Source organism: Pseudophryne corroboree, chromosome 5 (assembly GCF_028390025.1).
Source record: "Pseudophryne corroboree isolate aPseCor3 chromosome 5, aPseCor3.hap2, whole genome shotgun sequence".
In the NCBI taxonomy this organism is placed as follows: domain Eukaryota; kingdom Metazoa; phylum Chordata; class Amphibia; order Anura; family Myobatrachidae; genus Pseudophryne; species Pseudophryne corroboree.
This window is the reverse complement of record NC_086448.1, coordinates 404,832,033-404,849,714: the sequence shown is the minus strand read 5'-3', so window position 1 is coordinate 404,849,714 and position 17,682 is coordinate 404,832,033. Positions and strand designations below refer to the sequence as shown.

General features: G+C 44.7%; 1 protein-coding gene across 6 annotated transcripts in view; it reads right to left on the bottom strand.

Moving 5' to 3' along the window:
* Positions 1-4,886: 4,886 nt before the first annotated feature.
* Positions 4,887-17,682, bottom strand: part of BAG1 (BAG cochaperone 1) — a 253,268-nt gene continuing 240,472 nt past the window's right edge. For all 6 annotated transcript variants that reach the window (XM_063922747.1, XM_063922749.1, XM_063922748.1 and 3 more), the window contains one exon: positions 4,887-5,144. In XM_063922747.1, the coding sequence (XP_063778817.1) occupies positions 5,055-5,144 (90 nt within the window). In that variant the 3' untranslated portion in view covers positions 4,887-5,054. The remainder of the gene's footprint in view (positions 5,145-17,682) is intronic.

The following is a 17,682-nucleotide window of genomic DNA, read 5'->3' as shown; positions in this document are numbered from 1 at the left end:
AATGGCCTCGTATGATGCCACCATCTTTCCCAGGACACGAGTGCAGTGATGCACTGACACCTGTTTTGGTTTTAATAGGTTCCTGACCAGTGTCATGAGTTCCTGAGCTTTCTCCATCGGAAGATAAACCCTTTTCTGGTCTGTGTCTAGAATCATGCCCAGGCGAGGCAGACGAGTCGTAGGAACCAACTGTGACTTTGGAGTATTTAGAATCCAGCCGTGTTGCCGTAACACTTCCAGAGAACGTGCTACGCTGATCAGCAACTGCTCTCTCGATCTCGCTTTTATGAGGAGATCGTCCAAGTATGGGATAATTGTGACTCCCTGCTTTCGCAGGAGTACCATCATTTTCGCCATTACCTTGGTAAATATTCTCGGTGCCGTGGAGAGACCAAACGGCAACGTCTGAAATTGGTAATGACAATCCTGTACCACAAACCTGAGGTACGCCTGATGAGGAGGATAAATGGGGACATGAAGGTATGCATCCTTTATGTACAGACACACCATAAAATCCCCCCTTTCCAGGCTTGCGATGACCGCTGTCAGCGATTCCATCTTTAACTTGAACCTTTTCAAGTATATGTTCAGGGATTTTAAATTCAATATGGGTCTGACCGAACCGTCCGGTTTCGGGACTACAAACATGGTCGAATAATAACCCTTCCTTGTTGAAGGAGGGGAACCTTGACCACCACCTGTTGAAGATACAATTTGTGAATTGCAGTTAACACTATTTCCCTCTCGTGGGGGGAAGCTGGCAGGGCCGATTTGAGGTATCGGTGAGGGGGCATCTCCTCGAATTCCAGCTTGTATCCCAGAGACACAATCTCTATTGCCCAGGGATCCAACTGGGAGTGAACCAACTTGTGGCTGAAATTTCGAAGATGCGCCCCCACCGGTTCTAGCTCTGCTTGTGGAGCCCCAGCGTCATGCAGTGGATTTTGTAGAGGCCGGGGAGGACTTCTGTTCCTGGGAACTAGCTGTGTTGTGCAGCTTCTTTCCTCTGCCCCTGCCTCTGACTTTCTTGTGTTTCTGTGATCGAAAGCACTGCATTTGATAATACGGAGCTCTCTTAGGCTGTGAGGGAATAAAAGGCAAGAAATTTGACCTTCCAGCAGAAGCTGTGGAGACCAGGTCCGAGAGACCCTCCCCAACCAATTCCTCTCCCTTGTAAGGTAAAACCTCCATATGCCTTTTTGAGTCAGCATCACCTGTCCATTGCTGAGTCCACAGGACCCTTCTGGCAGAAATTGACATAGCATTTATTCTAGAACCCAGCAGATTAATGTCTCTTTGAGCATCTCTCATATAAAGGACAGCGTCTTTAATATGCCCCAGGGTCAATAAAACAGTATCCCTATCTAGGGTATCCAACTCCTCTGATAAGGTATCAGTCCATGCCGCTACAGCACTACAGACCAAGGCCGATGCGATAGCCGGTCTGAGCAAGGTACCTGAATGTATATAAATGGACTTCAGTGTACCCTCCTGTTTGCGATCCGCAGCATCCTTAAGGGTAGCCGTATCCTGAGACGGCAGGGCAACCTTTTTGGATAAGCGTGTTAAAGCTTTGTCCACCCTAGGGGAGGATTCCCATTGTAACCTGTCCGTTGGCGGGAAAGGGTACGCCATAAGAATCCGTTTGGAAATCTGCATTTTTTTATCTGGAGATTCCCAAGCTTTTTCACACAACTCATTCAGCTCGTGTGAGGGGGGAAAAGTTACCTCAGGTTTCTTTCCCTTATACATATAAACCCTTGTGTCAGGGACAGGGGTTTCCGCTGTGATGTGCAAAACATCCTTAATTGCTATAATTATATATCGGAGTGATTTAGCCAACTTTGCATCATCTTCATCGACACTGGAGTCAGAATCTATGTCGGTATCTGTGTCAACAATTTTGGATAGTGGGAGCTTCTGAGACCCTGACGGCTTCTGCGACATAGGATCAGGCACGGGTTGGGACCCTGACTGTCCTGAGGCTTCAGCTTTATCTAACCTTTTATGCAAGGAATTAACATTATCATTTAAAACCTTCCACATCCAATCAGGTGTCGGCGCCGTCGGCGGAGACACCACATTCACTTGCTCCCACTCTGCTTCCACATAGCCTTTCTCATCAGACATGTCGACACAAGCGTACTGACACACACACACACACACACACACACACACACACACACACACACACACACACACACACACACACACAGGGAATGCTCTTTTTGAAGACCGTTCCCCCACAAGGCCCTTTGGAGAGACAGAGAGAGAGAGTATGCCAGCACACACCCCAGCGCTATAGGAATAACACAGTAACTTAATGTTAACCCAGTAGCTGCTGTTTATAATATGTTTTTGCGCCTAATTTATGTGCCCCCCCTCTCTTTTTACCCTCTTCTACTGTGAATCTGCAGGGAAGAGCCTGGGGAGCTTCCTCTCAGCGGAGCTGTGGAGAAAAAATGGCGCTGGTGAGTGCTGAGGAAGAAGCCCCGCCCCCTCAATGGCGGGCTTCTGTCCCGCTTAAATATGCATTTTCTTGGCGGGGGCTCATACATATATACAGTGCCCAACTGTATATATGTCTACTTTTGCCGAAAAGAGGATCCAAATGCTGCCCAGGGCGCCCGCCCTGCGCCCTGCACCCTTACAGTGACCGGAGTATGTGAGGTGTGTGAGAGCAATGGCGCACAGCTGCAGTGCTGTGCGTTACCTCAGTGAAGAACGGAGTCTTCTGCCGCCGATTTCAAAGTCTTCTTTCTTCTCATACTCACCCGGCTTCTGTCTTCCGGCTCTGCGAGGGGGACGGCGGCGCGGCTCTGGGATCGGACGGCGAGGGTGAGATCCTGCGTACGATCCCTCTGGAGCTAATAGTGTCCAGTAGCCTAAGAAGCAGGACCTAGCTTCAGAGAGTAGGGCTGCTTCTCTCCCCTCTGTCCCACGATGCAGGGAGTCTGTTGCCAGCAGAGCTCTCTGAAAATAAAAAACCTAACAAAATACTTTCTCTCAGCGAACTCAGGAGAGCTCACTGAAAAGCACCCAGCTTGCCTGGGCACAGTATCAAACTGAGGTCTGGAGGAGGGGCATAGAGGGAGGAGCCAGTGCACACCAGAACCTAAAATCTTTCTTAAAGTGCCCATGTCTCCTGCGGAGCCCGTCTATCCCCATGGTCCTTACGGAGTCCCCAGCATCCACTAGGACGTTAGAGAAAAACCTTTTCGCCGCTTTGTGCGAAATCTCCTCTCCTCTAACCTAAGCGACGTGTCCACGTATCCTCTGTGCTGATCTTACCAGAAACAGGTCCTGCGCAAGCTCTGTATTTTTGTCCCCTTATATATTTGTAGATGTTGATCATGTCGCCTCTTAGACTTCTCTTTTGCGGTGTAAACATGCCTAGCCTTGCAAGCCTTTCCTCGTATTTCAGCATCTCCATGCAATTAATTAGTTTGGTCGCCCACCTCTGAACCTTTTCTAGCTCCAGGATATCCTTTTTGTAGTATGGTGCCCAAAATTGTACAAAGTATTTAAGATGTGGCCTCACTAGTGATTTATATAATGTGAGTATAACACTCTCGTTCCTTGCATCAGTCCCCGTTTTATGCATGCTAATATCTTATTTGCCTTCTTTGCTGCAATCCTACTTTGGGTACTGCTGCTTAGTTTGCTATCTATGTGAATGCCTAAGTATTTTTCCAGTACAGAATCCCCTAATATTACCCCATAGAGTATATAGGTGTTCCTTTTGTTCTTGTTACCACAGTGCATTACCTTACACTTGTCTCTATTGAAGCTCATTCTCCATTTGGCCGCATCCGCCTCCGTATTTATAACCTTACACAATTTGGTATCATCTGCAAAAATTGACACCATGCTCTCTACTGTTAGGTCGTTAATGAAACCTTGGCATGGACCTTGGACTCACTTGGCATCAAAACTCTTGGACTTACTTAGAATTGTGGTGTGTGGAAACACTTGGACTTGATGAACATGAAGATATTTGGACTTAATAAGTGTGCAGATGCTTGGACTTGATAGATGTGAGGATCCTTGGATCTGCTCAGAGTACTATTGGGGTGAAACTACTAGAGCCCTCATGAGAGTTTTCACCAGTAGCAACCCCTTGCTGTTACCTTAGTGCTCGTTGTGTACAACAGTAGTTAGGGTGCACCTGGACTTGGTACCTCCAGCAGTAGGCGCTCACCCAATAGACTAAGAACCCAGAGTTGCACTGGGTAGCTGATGAGGATGAGGTACACAGCTGCTCGAGGTATGAGGCACAAGCTGTATTAACCTCTATCCAGGCAGGTGTTTTTACAGGGGAGATGATATAAAAGCTCTCCTGTTGGGGAGATAGGGTATTTAGATGGAGAACGCCACAACAATCCTGGGATTTGGCAGGAAGAGCAGGATACAGGATGCTGACAGGCAGAGATTCTGGCAGAGTATCCACAGGATGATGATAATATTGATAATAGGGACCAGCAGTTTACATGGCAAGGGTAAACTAAACCCAGCACAGAGGGAGTGGCCAGGCTGGATATATAAGGGTATTCGACCAATCAGCAAGCAGGTAGTGAGGGGGAGCAGTGAATTACAAATGACTTGCAGTCAACTCATTCAGGCTGAGAGCCGGAAGCTGCTTCTGTAACGTTACCTAGCAATCAGGAACACAGTCTGCACCGAGTGTCTTGGTTGCCAGGCACCCAGTGCCTCCCAGCAAACATAGCGGCTACCGTGTTTATAGGCACCGGCTGGTACTGTCAGTCCGGTCGGTCGAAAGAGTCACAGTGTGCTGGTCACCTGGCAATGACTGGTACCTGCGTCCGATACGTCCCGCCCGGTGGGTAATAACAGTAACCTTGTTTTCTATATAATTATACATCAGGTTTCCAGAGAAAATTAGGTGTTTCCTTTATTTTCTTTCAGTGCTTTGTATACAGTAAGATACAATACATATTCCAAGATTATTATTCTTCTACTTCCATAAAGAATAGAGTAGCAAGTCTTTGTTGGAGTCGATTGTTTTACTCTATCAACATGTCATATCATGACCCTTACTTTGACAGAGCCACATTTTGAGACTGAAGCTTAACAATTTCTTGGCTAATGTTTCCTTCGACCGTATCACATTGAGCAAGGAGACCCTGTGGAATAGAATGTAAAGACAACTGTGAGAAAATCTATGGACTGTCATTTAATATCATTGTGCAAAGCATGAGATGTCACCACAGTTTCCAATTTTTTCCTTTAAGTACAGATGCACACACAGGATCTGTACATAAGGCCTACAGGTCAATAAGGGTTGAAAAATCTAAAATTAATTATACAGCCTCATTAAAAATGTGTTTGCAGCTAAAAGTACAAAATATAACTACAATGAATACAATAAATTACAGTCAAATATCTGTCAAACTGATTTGAAAAAAAATTTCCTTCCTGACTTCTGTACTACCATCTCTCCTTATTGTATAAATTAGGAAGAAAATAAGAATTTACTCACCGGTAATTCTATTTCTCGTAGTCCGTAGTGGATGCTGGGGACTTCGTAAGGACCATGGGGAATAGACGGGCTCCGCAGGAGACTGGGCACTCTAAAGAAAGATTTAGTACTATCTGGTGTGCACTGGCTCCTCCCTCTATGCCCCTCCTCCAGACCTCAGTTAAGGAAACTGTGCCCGGAAGAGCTGACATTACAAGGAAAGGATTTTGGAATCCAGGCTAAGACTCATACCAGCCACACCAATCACACCGTATAACTCGTGATAAACTTACCCAGTTAACAGTATAAACAACAACTGAGCATCACTCCACATAACTATAACCCTTTATTAAGCAATAACTATATACATGTATTGCAGAAAGTCCGCACTTGGGACGGGCGCCCAGCATCCACTACGGACTATGAGAAATAGAATTACCGAGAATTACCGGTGAGTAAATTCTTATTTTCTCTAACGTCCTAGTGGATGCTGGGGACTCCGTAAGGACCATGGGGATTATACCAAAGCTCCCAAACGGGCGGGAGAGTGCGGTTGACTCTGCAGCACCGAATGGGCAAACACAAGGTCCTCCTCAGCTAGGGTATCAAACTTGTAGAATTTCGCAAAAGTGTTTGAAACCGACCAAGTAGCAGCTCGGCAAAGCTGTAATGCCGAGACCCCTCGGGCAGCCGCCCAAGAAGAGCCCACCTTCCTTGTGGAATGGGCTTTCACTGATTTTGGATGAGGCAATCCTGCCACAATATAAGCCTGCTGAATCGTGTTACAGATCCAGCGAGCAATAGTTTGCTTTGAAGCAGGAGCACCCAGCTTGTTGGGCGCATACAGGATAAACAACGAGTCAGTCTTCCTGACTCCCGCCGTTCTGGTTACATAAACCTTCAAAGCCCTGACTACGTCAAGCAACTTGGAATCCTCCAAGTCACGAGTAGCCGCAGGCACCACAATAGGTTGGTTCAAATGAAAATATGACACCACCTTCGGGAGAAATTGCGGACGAGTCCGCAATTCTGCCCTGTCCATATGGAAAACCAGATAGGGGCTTTTACATGACAAAGCCGCCAATTCTGACACACGCCTAGCTGAGGCTAAGGCCAACAGCATGACCGCTTTTCACGTGAGATACTTTAGCTCCACTGTCTTAAGTGGCTCAAACCAGTGGGATTTCAGGAAATCCAACACCACGTTAAGATCCCAAGGTGCCACTGGTGGCACAAAAGGAGGCTGAATATGCAGTACTCCCTTAACAAACGTCTGAACCTCAGGCAGTAAAGCCAGTTCTTTTTGAAAGAAAATGGATAGGGCCGAAATCTGGACCTTTATGGACCCTCATTTTAGGCCCATAGTCACACCTGACTGTATGAAGTGTAGGAGTCGACCCAGCTGGAATTCCTCTGTAGGGGCCATCCTGGCCTCACACAAAGCAACATATTTTCGCCATATACAATGATAATGTTTTGCTGTCACGTCCCTTCCTAGCCTTTATCAGCGTAGGAATAACTTCATCCGGAATGCCCTTTTCTGCTAGGATCCGGCGTTCAACCGCCATGCCGTCAAACGCAGCCGCGGTAAGTCTTGGAACAGACAGGGCCCCTGTTGCAACAGGTCCTGTCTGAGAGGCAGAGGCCATGGGTCCTCTGTGAGCATTTCTTGCAGTTCCGGGTACCTTCCTTCTTGGCCAATCCGGAACAATGAGTATTGGGCGACCGCCGTGATGTTGTCTGACTGAATCAGCACTGGTTGTTCTCGAAGCAGAGGCTCCGCTTGACTCAGGGCGTTGTATATGGCCCGTAGCTCCAGAATATTTATGTGCAGACAAGTCTCCTGACTTGACAACAGACCTTGGAAGTTTCTTCCTTGAGTGACTGCTCCCCAGCTTCGGAGGCTTGCATCCGTGGTCACCAGGACCCAGTCCTGTATGCCGAATCTGCGGCCCTCAAGGAGGTGAGCACTCTGCAGCCACCACAGAAGAGACACCCTGGCCCTGGGGGACAGGGTGATCATCCGATGCATCTGAAGATGCGATCCGGACCACTTGTCCAGCAGATCCCACTAAAAGATCCTCGCATGGAACCTGCCGAAGGGAATGGCTTCGTATGACGCCACCATCTTTCCCAGGACTCGCGTGCAGTGATGCACCGACACCTGTTTCGGTTTTAGGAGGTCTCTGACCAGAGTCACGAGCTCCTGAGCCTTCTCCTCCGGGAGAAACACCTTCTTCTGGTCTGTGTCCAGAATCATGCCCGGGAAGGGCAGACGCGTCGTAGGAATCAGCTGCGACTTTGGAATATTCAGAATCCAGCCGTGCTGATGCAACACTTCCTGAGAGTGTGCTACGCTGAACAGCAACTGCTCCCTGGACCTCGCCTTTATGAGGAGATCGTCCAAGTATGGGATAATGGTAACCCCTTGCTTCCGAAGGAGCACCATCATTTCCGCCATCACCTTGGTAAATATTCTCTGTGCCGTGGACAGGCCAAACGGCAACGTCTGGAATTGGTAATGACAGTCCTGTACCACAAACCTGAGGTACTCCTGATGAGGTGGATAAATGGGGACATGCAAGTAAGCATCCTTGATGTCCAGAGACACCATAAAATCCCCTCTTCCATGCTTGCAATGACCGCTCTGAGCGATTCCATTTTGAACTTGAATTTCTTCAGATAAATGTTCAGGGATTTTAAATTCAAAATGGGTCTGACCGAACCGTCCGGTTTCGGTATCACAAACATAGTGGAATAGTAGCCCCTTCCCTGTTGAAGGGGGGGAACCTCTACCACCACCTGCTGGAGAAAAAGTTTGTAAATTGCCACCAACACTACCTCCCTTTCCATGGGGGAAGCTGGCAAGGCCGATTTTAGGTAACGGTGAGGGGGCGTCACCTCGAATTCCAGCTTGTATCCCTGAGACACAATCTATATAGCCCAAGGATCCACCTGTGAGCGAACCCACTGGTGTCTGAAATGTCGGAGACGCGCCCCCACGGCTCCTGGCTCCGCCTGTGGAGCCCCAGCGTCATGCGGTGGATTTAGTGGAAGCCGGGGAGGACTTTTGTTGCTGGGAACTAGCTGCATGGTGCAGCCTCTTTCCCTTACCCCTGCTTCTGGCAAGAAAGGATGCACCTCTGACTTTCTTGCTCTTCTGAGAACGAAAGGACTGCATTTGGTAATACAGTGCTTTCTTAGGCTGTGAAGGAACATAAGGCAAGAAATTTGACTTCCCAGCCGTAGCTGTTGAATCTAGGTCTGAGAGACCGTCCCCAAACAATTTCTCACCCTTATAAGGTAAAACCTCCATGTGTTTTTTAGAGTCGGTATCCCCTGTCCATTGCTGAGTCCATAAGACCCTTCTGGCAGAAATGGACATTGCGTTTACTCTAGAGCCCAGCAGGCAAATGTCCCTCTGGGCATCCCGCATATATAGGACCGCGTCCTTGATATGTGCCAGGGTCATTAGAACAGTATCCCTGTCCAGGGTATCTATCTCCTCAGACAGAGTATCCATCCATGCCGCTACCGCACTACACATCCAGGCCGAAGCAATTGCTGGCCTCAGCAGTGTACCAGAATGTGTGTAAACAGACTTCAGGATAGCTTCCTGCTTTCTATCCGCAGGATCCTTTAGGGCGGCCGTATCCTGAGACGGCAGGGCCACCTCCTTAGACAAGCGTGTCTACGCCTTGTCTACCCTAGGGGAGGATTCCCAGCGTAACCTGTCCGTTGGTGGGAAAGGATACGCCATAAGTAACCTCTTGGAAATTATCACCTTCCTATCAGGGGAATACCACGCCTTTTCACATAATTCATTCAATTCATGTGACGGGGGAAAAGTCACTTCTTGCTTTTTCTCCCCATACATCTAAATCCTCTTGTCAGGGACAGGATTTTCCTCAGAAATGTGTAATACATCCTTCATTGCTACAATCATGTAGCGGATGGCTTTAGTCATTTTAGGCTGCAACTTCGCATCATCGTCATCGACACTGGAATCAGATTCCGTGTCGACATCTGTGTCAACTAACTGGGATATTGGGCGCTTTTGAGACCCTGACGGCCTCTGCGCTGTGGGATCAGGCATGGGTTGAGACCCTGACTGTCCCAAGGCTACAGCTTTATCCAATCTGTTATGCAAGGAGCTTACATTATCATTTAATACCTTCCACATATCCATCCCCCGTCGGGGGAGACACCACATTTGTTTGCACTTGTTCTGCCTCCACGTATCCTTCCTCATCAAACATGTCGACACAGGCGTACCGACACACCGCACACACACAGGGAACGCTCTGACTGAGGACAGGACCCCACAAAGGCTTTTGTGGAGACAGAGCGAGAGTATGCCAGCACACACCCCAGCGCTATATAACCCCGGGATTACACTGTACCTTAGAGTTTACCAAGTAGCTGCTGTTTTATATACTTCTGCGCCTAAATTTATGTGCCCCCCCCTCTCTTTTTTACCCTCTATTGCACCTGTATACTGTAGGGGAGTGCCTGGGGAGCGTCCTTCCAGCGGAGCTGTGAAGAGAAAATGGCGCTGGTGTGCTGAGGAAGGCCCCGCCCCCTCAGCGGCGGGCTTCTGTCTCGCGTCTTATATGTAAAAATGGCGGGGGCTCGTACATATATACAGTGCCTTACTGTATATATGTCTATTTTTGCCATCAGGTATCTTAATTGCTGCCCAGGGCGCCCCCCCCTGCGCCCTGCACCCTACAGTGACCGGAGTGTGTGGGTGTGCTGCGGGAGCAATGGCGCACAGCTGCAGTGCTGTGCGCTACCTTAAGTGAAGACAGGAGTCTTCTGCCGCCGATTTCGATGTCTTCATGCTTCTGCTGCTTCTGGCTCTGTGAGGGGGACGGCGGCGCGGCTCCGGGAACGGACGATCAAAGTTAGGTACCTGTGTTCGATCCCTCTGGAGCTAATGGTGTCCAGTAGCCTAAGAAGCGCAACCTAGCCGCATTTAGTAGGTTTGCTTCTCTCCCCTCAGTCCCACGTAGCAGAGAGTCTGTTGCCAGCAGAAGCTCTCTGAAAATAAAAAAACCTAACTAAAATACTTTCTTTCTTAGTAAGCTCAGGAGAGCTTACTAAAAGTACCCAGCTCTGGCCGGGCACAGATTCTAACTGAGGTCTGGAGGAGGGGCATAGAGGGAGGAGCCAGTGCACACCAGATAGTACCAAATCTTTCTTTAGAGTGCTCAGTCTCCTGCAGAGCCCGTCTATTCCCGATGGTCCTTACGGAGTCCCCAGCATCCACTAGGACGTTAGAGAAATTAGGAAGACATGTTCTACATGGTACTGTATAGCAGCTTTCCAACTTTCTCTGATTTTCACTCCATCTTAATGATTTTATGATCTTTCTTTTTAAATATATATATATATATATATATATATATATATATATATACACACACACACACACACACACACACACACACACACACACACACACACACTATGTGTGTGTATATATATATATATATATTTATTAAGAGCTGTATTTAGATAGTTTTAAACTACAATACAAATCTCAGTTGAAACAATCAATTCAGAGCTACAATGAAAGTAACTGTATAATAATTTACATTTTTACTTCTCCCACCCACCCACACACTGTAAAATATACTTGCTAGATTTGCTGATACCCATAGGAAAATATAATAAATAATTGGATTATAGTGATATATAAAATAGCTTTATTTTAATAGCATTACACATGTGTTCAATCTTCTAGTCATTTAGCCTATAGAAAAGCAGCATTCTGCTATTTGGTATAATTGTGTGCACCACAATGAACATGGACCAGAGAAGGCAAAGCAGAGAATATATGGATCATTACTTCGGCGTCACTTATATCGCTTTCACATTGCATTGCCTGGTCACATCCAGGATTTTGTACATGGATCTATCCCGGGTGTGACCAAGGTAAGACGGCAGTCCAACCTCGCTTATTGCCAGGGTCGATGATGTTACAGTGGTCACATGCTGTGGTGGGACTTGTAAATGACATTATCTCCAAGCGCTAGCTCTTTCTATGCAGGACTTTCTCCATGATTCTGAATGTAACTTTTGATCAATCACATATTCATCTCTATTGCTGCCATGATTAGGAAATTGGAATAGGGAAAGTCTATTTTTGCACAGGTTTAACCATGGCTGTTTCTAGCCAATTTGTCTCCCAGTGCGAGATTTAAAAATGTCCCCCCAGATATATATATATATATATATATATATATATATATATATATAAAAAAAACTCCCGGCAAGGGGCGTGGCTTCATGAAAATGGGCGTGGTCCGTTAAAATGGGGCGTGACCCCATCTGAAAAGACTACCTTACACCCCAGTTTTTGACCCTGCACCTACAGATCACGGCCACCATAGGAAAAAAAAAATCTACCACATTAAGCCCCACACAGTAATTCCCCCTGCACAATATTATGCCACACACTGCAATGCCCTAGATGCATTAAATCCCCACATTACGGCAGGCAAGAGTTCCCATTTTACACATGACGGCAGGCAAGTGTCCTTATTTTACACATTACGGCAGGTAGAGTCCCCATCGAGAGATACTAATACTTACGTTTTGCAGAGGCATTTCCCGCTCTTCGGCACGCCTCTCCAGTCCCCTCCTCGCACCGTCCACCTCTCTCTCCTTGTAGCTTGGCAGCGGCTCCCCCTCTTCCTCAGTACTCCGCTCGGGAGATGGAGTTTCACGGACTGACACGGTTGCGACGTGACGTCACAACGCAATTGCATCATTCCGTGAAACTCCGCCCCCAAGTGGGTTACTCTGGAAGACGGAGGAGGGGGAAGCATGGAGTCACAGAAGTGCCACGGCGGGCGGCCCATGCGATTGCACGGCTCACCCACTGCAATAAACGGCACTGAATTTGCATACATACACACAGCATTCTTACAAAACAAACACAGGGCATACGGCACTGAATTTGCATACATACACACAGCATACTTACAAAACAAACACAGGGCATACACGTACACATAACATACATACAGATACACATACAGCATTATAAACACAAAAAAGGCATATACACACATGACATGATATACACAAACAGCATATTTATAAACACACACATATGCTCATTCTTCCCCTCTACAAACAAACGGCACAGCCAGCAGCTGCTAGCACTCTGTAAACTGGTCTCCCCCCTCCCGCTCCCATGCTGGTCAACACAGACACGCGCGCGCGTATAAGCCGCACCTCCCGTCCGCAGTACTACGTTCAGGGGAGCGGAGCTTCACAAAATGATGCGATATCGTCGTAACGTCACAACGCAACCGCGTAATATTGCGAAGCTCCACCTCCGAGCGGAGTACTGCAGATGGGAACAGGGGGAGCAGCTATTGTAGCTGGCAGGTGTTGCGGCGGGCGCCCCGTGCGATTGCACGGCCCGCCCGCCGCAAGAAACGGCACTGGGTTTAATCAATAGAAAGAGTCAATAATATGTACAGTATAAATGGGTTCAAAATGCGTTCATTGCAATTGGTTCAAATGGCATGTACTGTAGTCAAAATATTGAAAAGCTAGACAATCATAAGGTCAATACCAAAATGTCGACTGACAGTCGACATGGTCAAAATGTAGACAGCCAAAAGGTCAACACTGACAAGAGGTCAACAGAATCATTAAATTGACAGTTAAAATTTAGACCCAGACAAAATTTCGACTAGCAAAATGTAGGCACAGTCAAAATGTTGACAATCAAAATGTAGCCAGTCATAATGTCTACAGTACATAGCTAAAATAAAAGATAATGGTTACCATTCAGAATAAACGTGATAAATGGATAAATGTGAAGTTCGTTGCATCATTTTGGCCAAGGGCCTACCTGTCGCTTCCAGGTAACATCATCATTGGGTAGGTCTCTAACATTCTCACAGTTCAAGTCTAGGGCCCCCTGAGTTGGTTTGGTCAGGCTGCTTCAGGGCATCATAATGTAACAGTTATTTTAGCACTTTACAGCACCCTATTTGTTAGTTTTTTGTATCAATGTACCACTTTTAAACACATTTATTATCTCTCACCCATGTCACACACTTAACACATACTGTAGTAGCTGCTTTTACTTACTGTATCTAACACTCTCTTCTCTAACACTCTCTAAAGCTGGGTACACACTTGCACATTATCATGCCAATTTGTCAGATCAGCCTACATTTATTAAAGACAGAATAAAAAAAATTGTAAATGGGACCCCAATCATTACGGTTCAAATTTTAAAAAGCCATATAGGAGATCAAGAATAAGAAGTGACTATGAACAGGGGCCTGAAAGTAGGAGATATCAAGGGGAAAGATCACAATTGAAAAGTACTACTGATAGAAGACCCCAAAGAGGCTGACAGAAATAGAGAGCAGATATAATAGAAGAAACTCCTAAAGATCCCCACAACGAAAGAGATAATCTTCCAATGGAAACTGGAGAAACAGTATTCAGATCTCCATCACCCTCGACCATATATTCTAATAATTGTTTAGAAAAGAGTAAGGAGAATCATCCCAGATTTTTGTTGCAGGGAATAGAAGAAGTCCATTGAAGGTTGGACTCTCCACAAAGTACAAAAAGATGACTAAAAATAGAAGAGGAAAAAGAGTAAGTGGAAAATACTCAGAAAAAAAAAGAAAATGTTATCTTCACTAGCAATACATCAAAGACAGATGTCATCAACGTTTCCCAGAAGGAATTATTAGCTATCTGGGGTCAGAATATTAAGAGAGGACTGAAGTTTGCACCAGATAATCACATAATTTTTTTCAACTAATTTATTGACCTCAAAAAATACATCAGAGGACTCACCTTACAAAAACATTTTCTCAAAAACTCAGTTCCTAAATTATCGTACAAACCAGAAGAAATACTCTTAGTAGCTCCACCCTCAAGATACTACCCAGTTGACTCAAAAGGTAGCCATATAGAGACCTTTTATGATCTGGTCAAAGAAGATTTTAGAAAACTAAAAAAACACAAGAAAACATCTACCAAATAATTTGTCAATGGAAATAAAGAAGGTGGTAAAACAGCTCCAAAAGAATAATAGTTTATTGATTAAAACAGCTGATAAAGGAGGGGAGTGGTAATAAAGAATAAAGATGAATATATCAAATAAATCAACATACTGTATGAGGTTTTGACAGAAGAACCCACACAGATGTATAAAGTAAAATTAGAGGAGTTGCTCACTCAAGCAAAAAACAATAAAATTATAAAAAAAATAAGAGTTTGAATACATGCACTCTATGTAAAACACCCGAAGATTGCAACTTTCTACAAAAGTTCCAAAATTCACAAAGATAAGAAAAACCCTCCAGGTCATGTGAATGCCAAATTGTTTCCTCACAAATATTTAAAATGCCCGCTCTTATATATATATTGTAAACGCCTGCACATCTTATTACCATGTGCCATGAATGTGCGCTGTACATCGCAAAACACTGCATCCCATCAGAGAAAACAATACACCCACACATTATCTGAGTTCCAAAGCTCATTGATGTATATATTTGTTATTAAAAGGATATGGATTCAATATATATTACAATGTACAGTATACCTATAATTACATGATTACAACTCACACAGTAAGCAGTTAATACATACAGTTACATGCCAGCATAGTATACCATTATCCTTCAGTAATATAAATTTGTCTTTCCATATCACTCTCTCTCTCTGTAAAGTAATGCTGGGACTCCATCTTTCTCTGAGACCAAAAAACAGGAACTGCCTTCCTGTGTGATCAGCAATGTGTTATCTAGTTTGGGGGAGGGGACTTTCTCTCATTCATGATGAGTCACTAGTTTCTTTGTATGTGCTAATCAGGTTCAGCCTTGAAGACATCCAAAGGGGCTGGCCTGAGCTTCCTGTCCACTGTCCAAATAAGAGTGATTTTTAGCTTTCATACATGTAATCATAATTATCCGCTGCAATGTCCCACTACTTCACAACAACCATCAAATGAATCTACACATCAATCTGGTTGCTTCAATAGTAAACATGACCGGTCTATCTGGTTTCGTTCAAACAATACACATACATGACATTACTTCATTATATATCATTTTAAATCATCTTGATGTCTGGCGCTTGATATTATTATAATTATGTACTGTATGAGATAAGTGTCGAATCCATCTCTGTGGCATGTCCGTGTAAATGCGTGTGTTACCATATATTGCTGTGCTCGCTGCGCATATTTGCAAGTATAGCGACTTATATGTGTGTAGCTTGTATGTTCTCTTTATGTAATATTTTTGACGTCGACAGTCACCAAAAATTTGGGGAATTGAGTCAATAACCGCCAATACATCTCATTATTTGGATCTAGGGGCCTAATTAAAGGTTGATTGCAAAATAACATTTTCCTCTAATGGGCAAAAACATATTATATCTGCAGATGGGGCAGATATGTGTGCAGAGAGAGTTAGATTTGGGTGGGGTGTGATCAAATTGAAATCTAAAATATAATGTAAAAATTCTAAAACCTAAAAATAAAGCAGCCAGTATTTACCCTGTACAGAAACAATATAACCCACCCAAATCTAACTCTCTCTGCACATGTTATATCTGTCCCACCTGCAGTGCACATGGTTTTGCCCATTATAGGAGAATGCTGTTTTGCAATCAACCTTGGATTAGACCCTAAATCTTCAAGAGTATGTAAAAGAACAAAAATTGTTTCTTCAAGATTCTACAAGTTTACTAAGAGAGCTACAGTAATACATTCAAATTGAAATCTATATGCAAATGGATAATAATAGATGTACAATCTTTATACTCTTCCATTCCACATGATAATGGGTTAAAGGTGGTGGCAAATATTTTCGTCAGGGATCCAGAAATACCAGAAACCAAAAAAAGAATTCTTACTAGAAGCCCTACAATACATACTAAAACATAATTATTTTATCTTTGAAGATGTCTATTATGTACAAATACAGCCATGGGGATAAAGGTAACCCCAGCATATGCCAACATCCATATGGGTGAGCGGGTAGAACAATTCATCTATGGGTCGAGTTTCGAGAAAGAACATGTAAAATTCTACAGAACATACATTGACAACCTTATATTTGTCTGTGAAGGAGATGAAGAAAGTATTAAGACATTTCTGAAACATATCCATCAAAATAAGTACAATTTGAAATTTCCATTTAAAACAAATGAAGTGTCTATTGATTATCTGGATGTTATTTTGGAAGGTATGAGCAATAAAGGGATTTAGACCAAAACATTCTTTAAAGAAACAGACAAAAACAGCTATATACCATGGAATAGCTATCATCTGCCAATTTGAAAAAAGTAATACCTGTACTCCATTTGCACAGTTCTTGAGGTTAAATAAAAACTGTAAAAGTATTGAAGATTTTTTGAACAGTCAGAAATTGTAAAAATCCTTTTCTCATAGTCCATAGAGGATACTGGAGTCCACATTAGTACCATGGGGTATAGACGGGTCCACTAGGAGCCACTGGCACAAGAGTTCAATAGTGTGGGCTGGCTACTCCCTCTATGCCCCTCCTACCAGACTCAGTCTAGAAACTGTGCCCGAGGAGACGGACAAATTTGAGAGAAAGATTTTACACAGATAGTGGCGAGATTCACACCAGCTCACACAAACAAGGCACACCAAGCTAACAAGCTTGAAACTCAGCAACGGCTGAATAACATTACTGAATCAAGTCATAGGGGGTAATTCCAAGTTGATCGCAGCAGGAATTTGTTAGCAGTTGGGCAAAACCATGTGCACTGCAGGGGAGGCATATTTAACATGTGCAGAGAGAGTTAGATTTGGGTGTGGTGTATTCAATCTACAATCTAATTTGCAGTGTAAAAATAAAGCAGCCAGTATTTACCCTGCACAGAAATAAAATAACCCACCCAAATCTAACTCTTTCTGCACATGTTATATCTGTCTCCCCTGCAGTGCACATGGTTTTGCCCAACTGCTAACAACATTCCTGCTGCGATCAACTTGGAATTACACTCATAACGCAGTACTTACCTAAGAACAAAGCAGTACTGAAACAAGTAACCACTGCAGGATAACGAAGCGCTGGGCGCGCGCCCGGCATCCTCTACAGACTACGATAAAAGGATTTTAAAATCCTATTTTCTCTTACGTCCTAGAGGATGCTGGGGTCCACATTAGTACCATG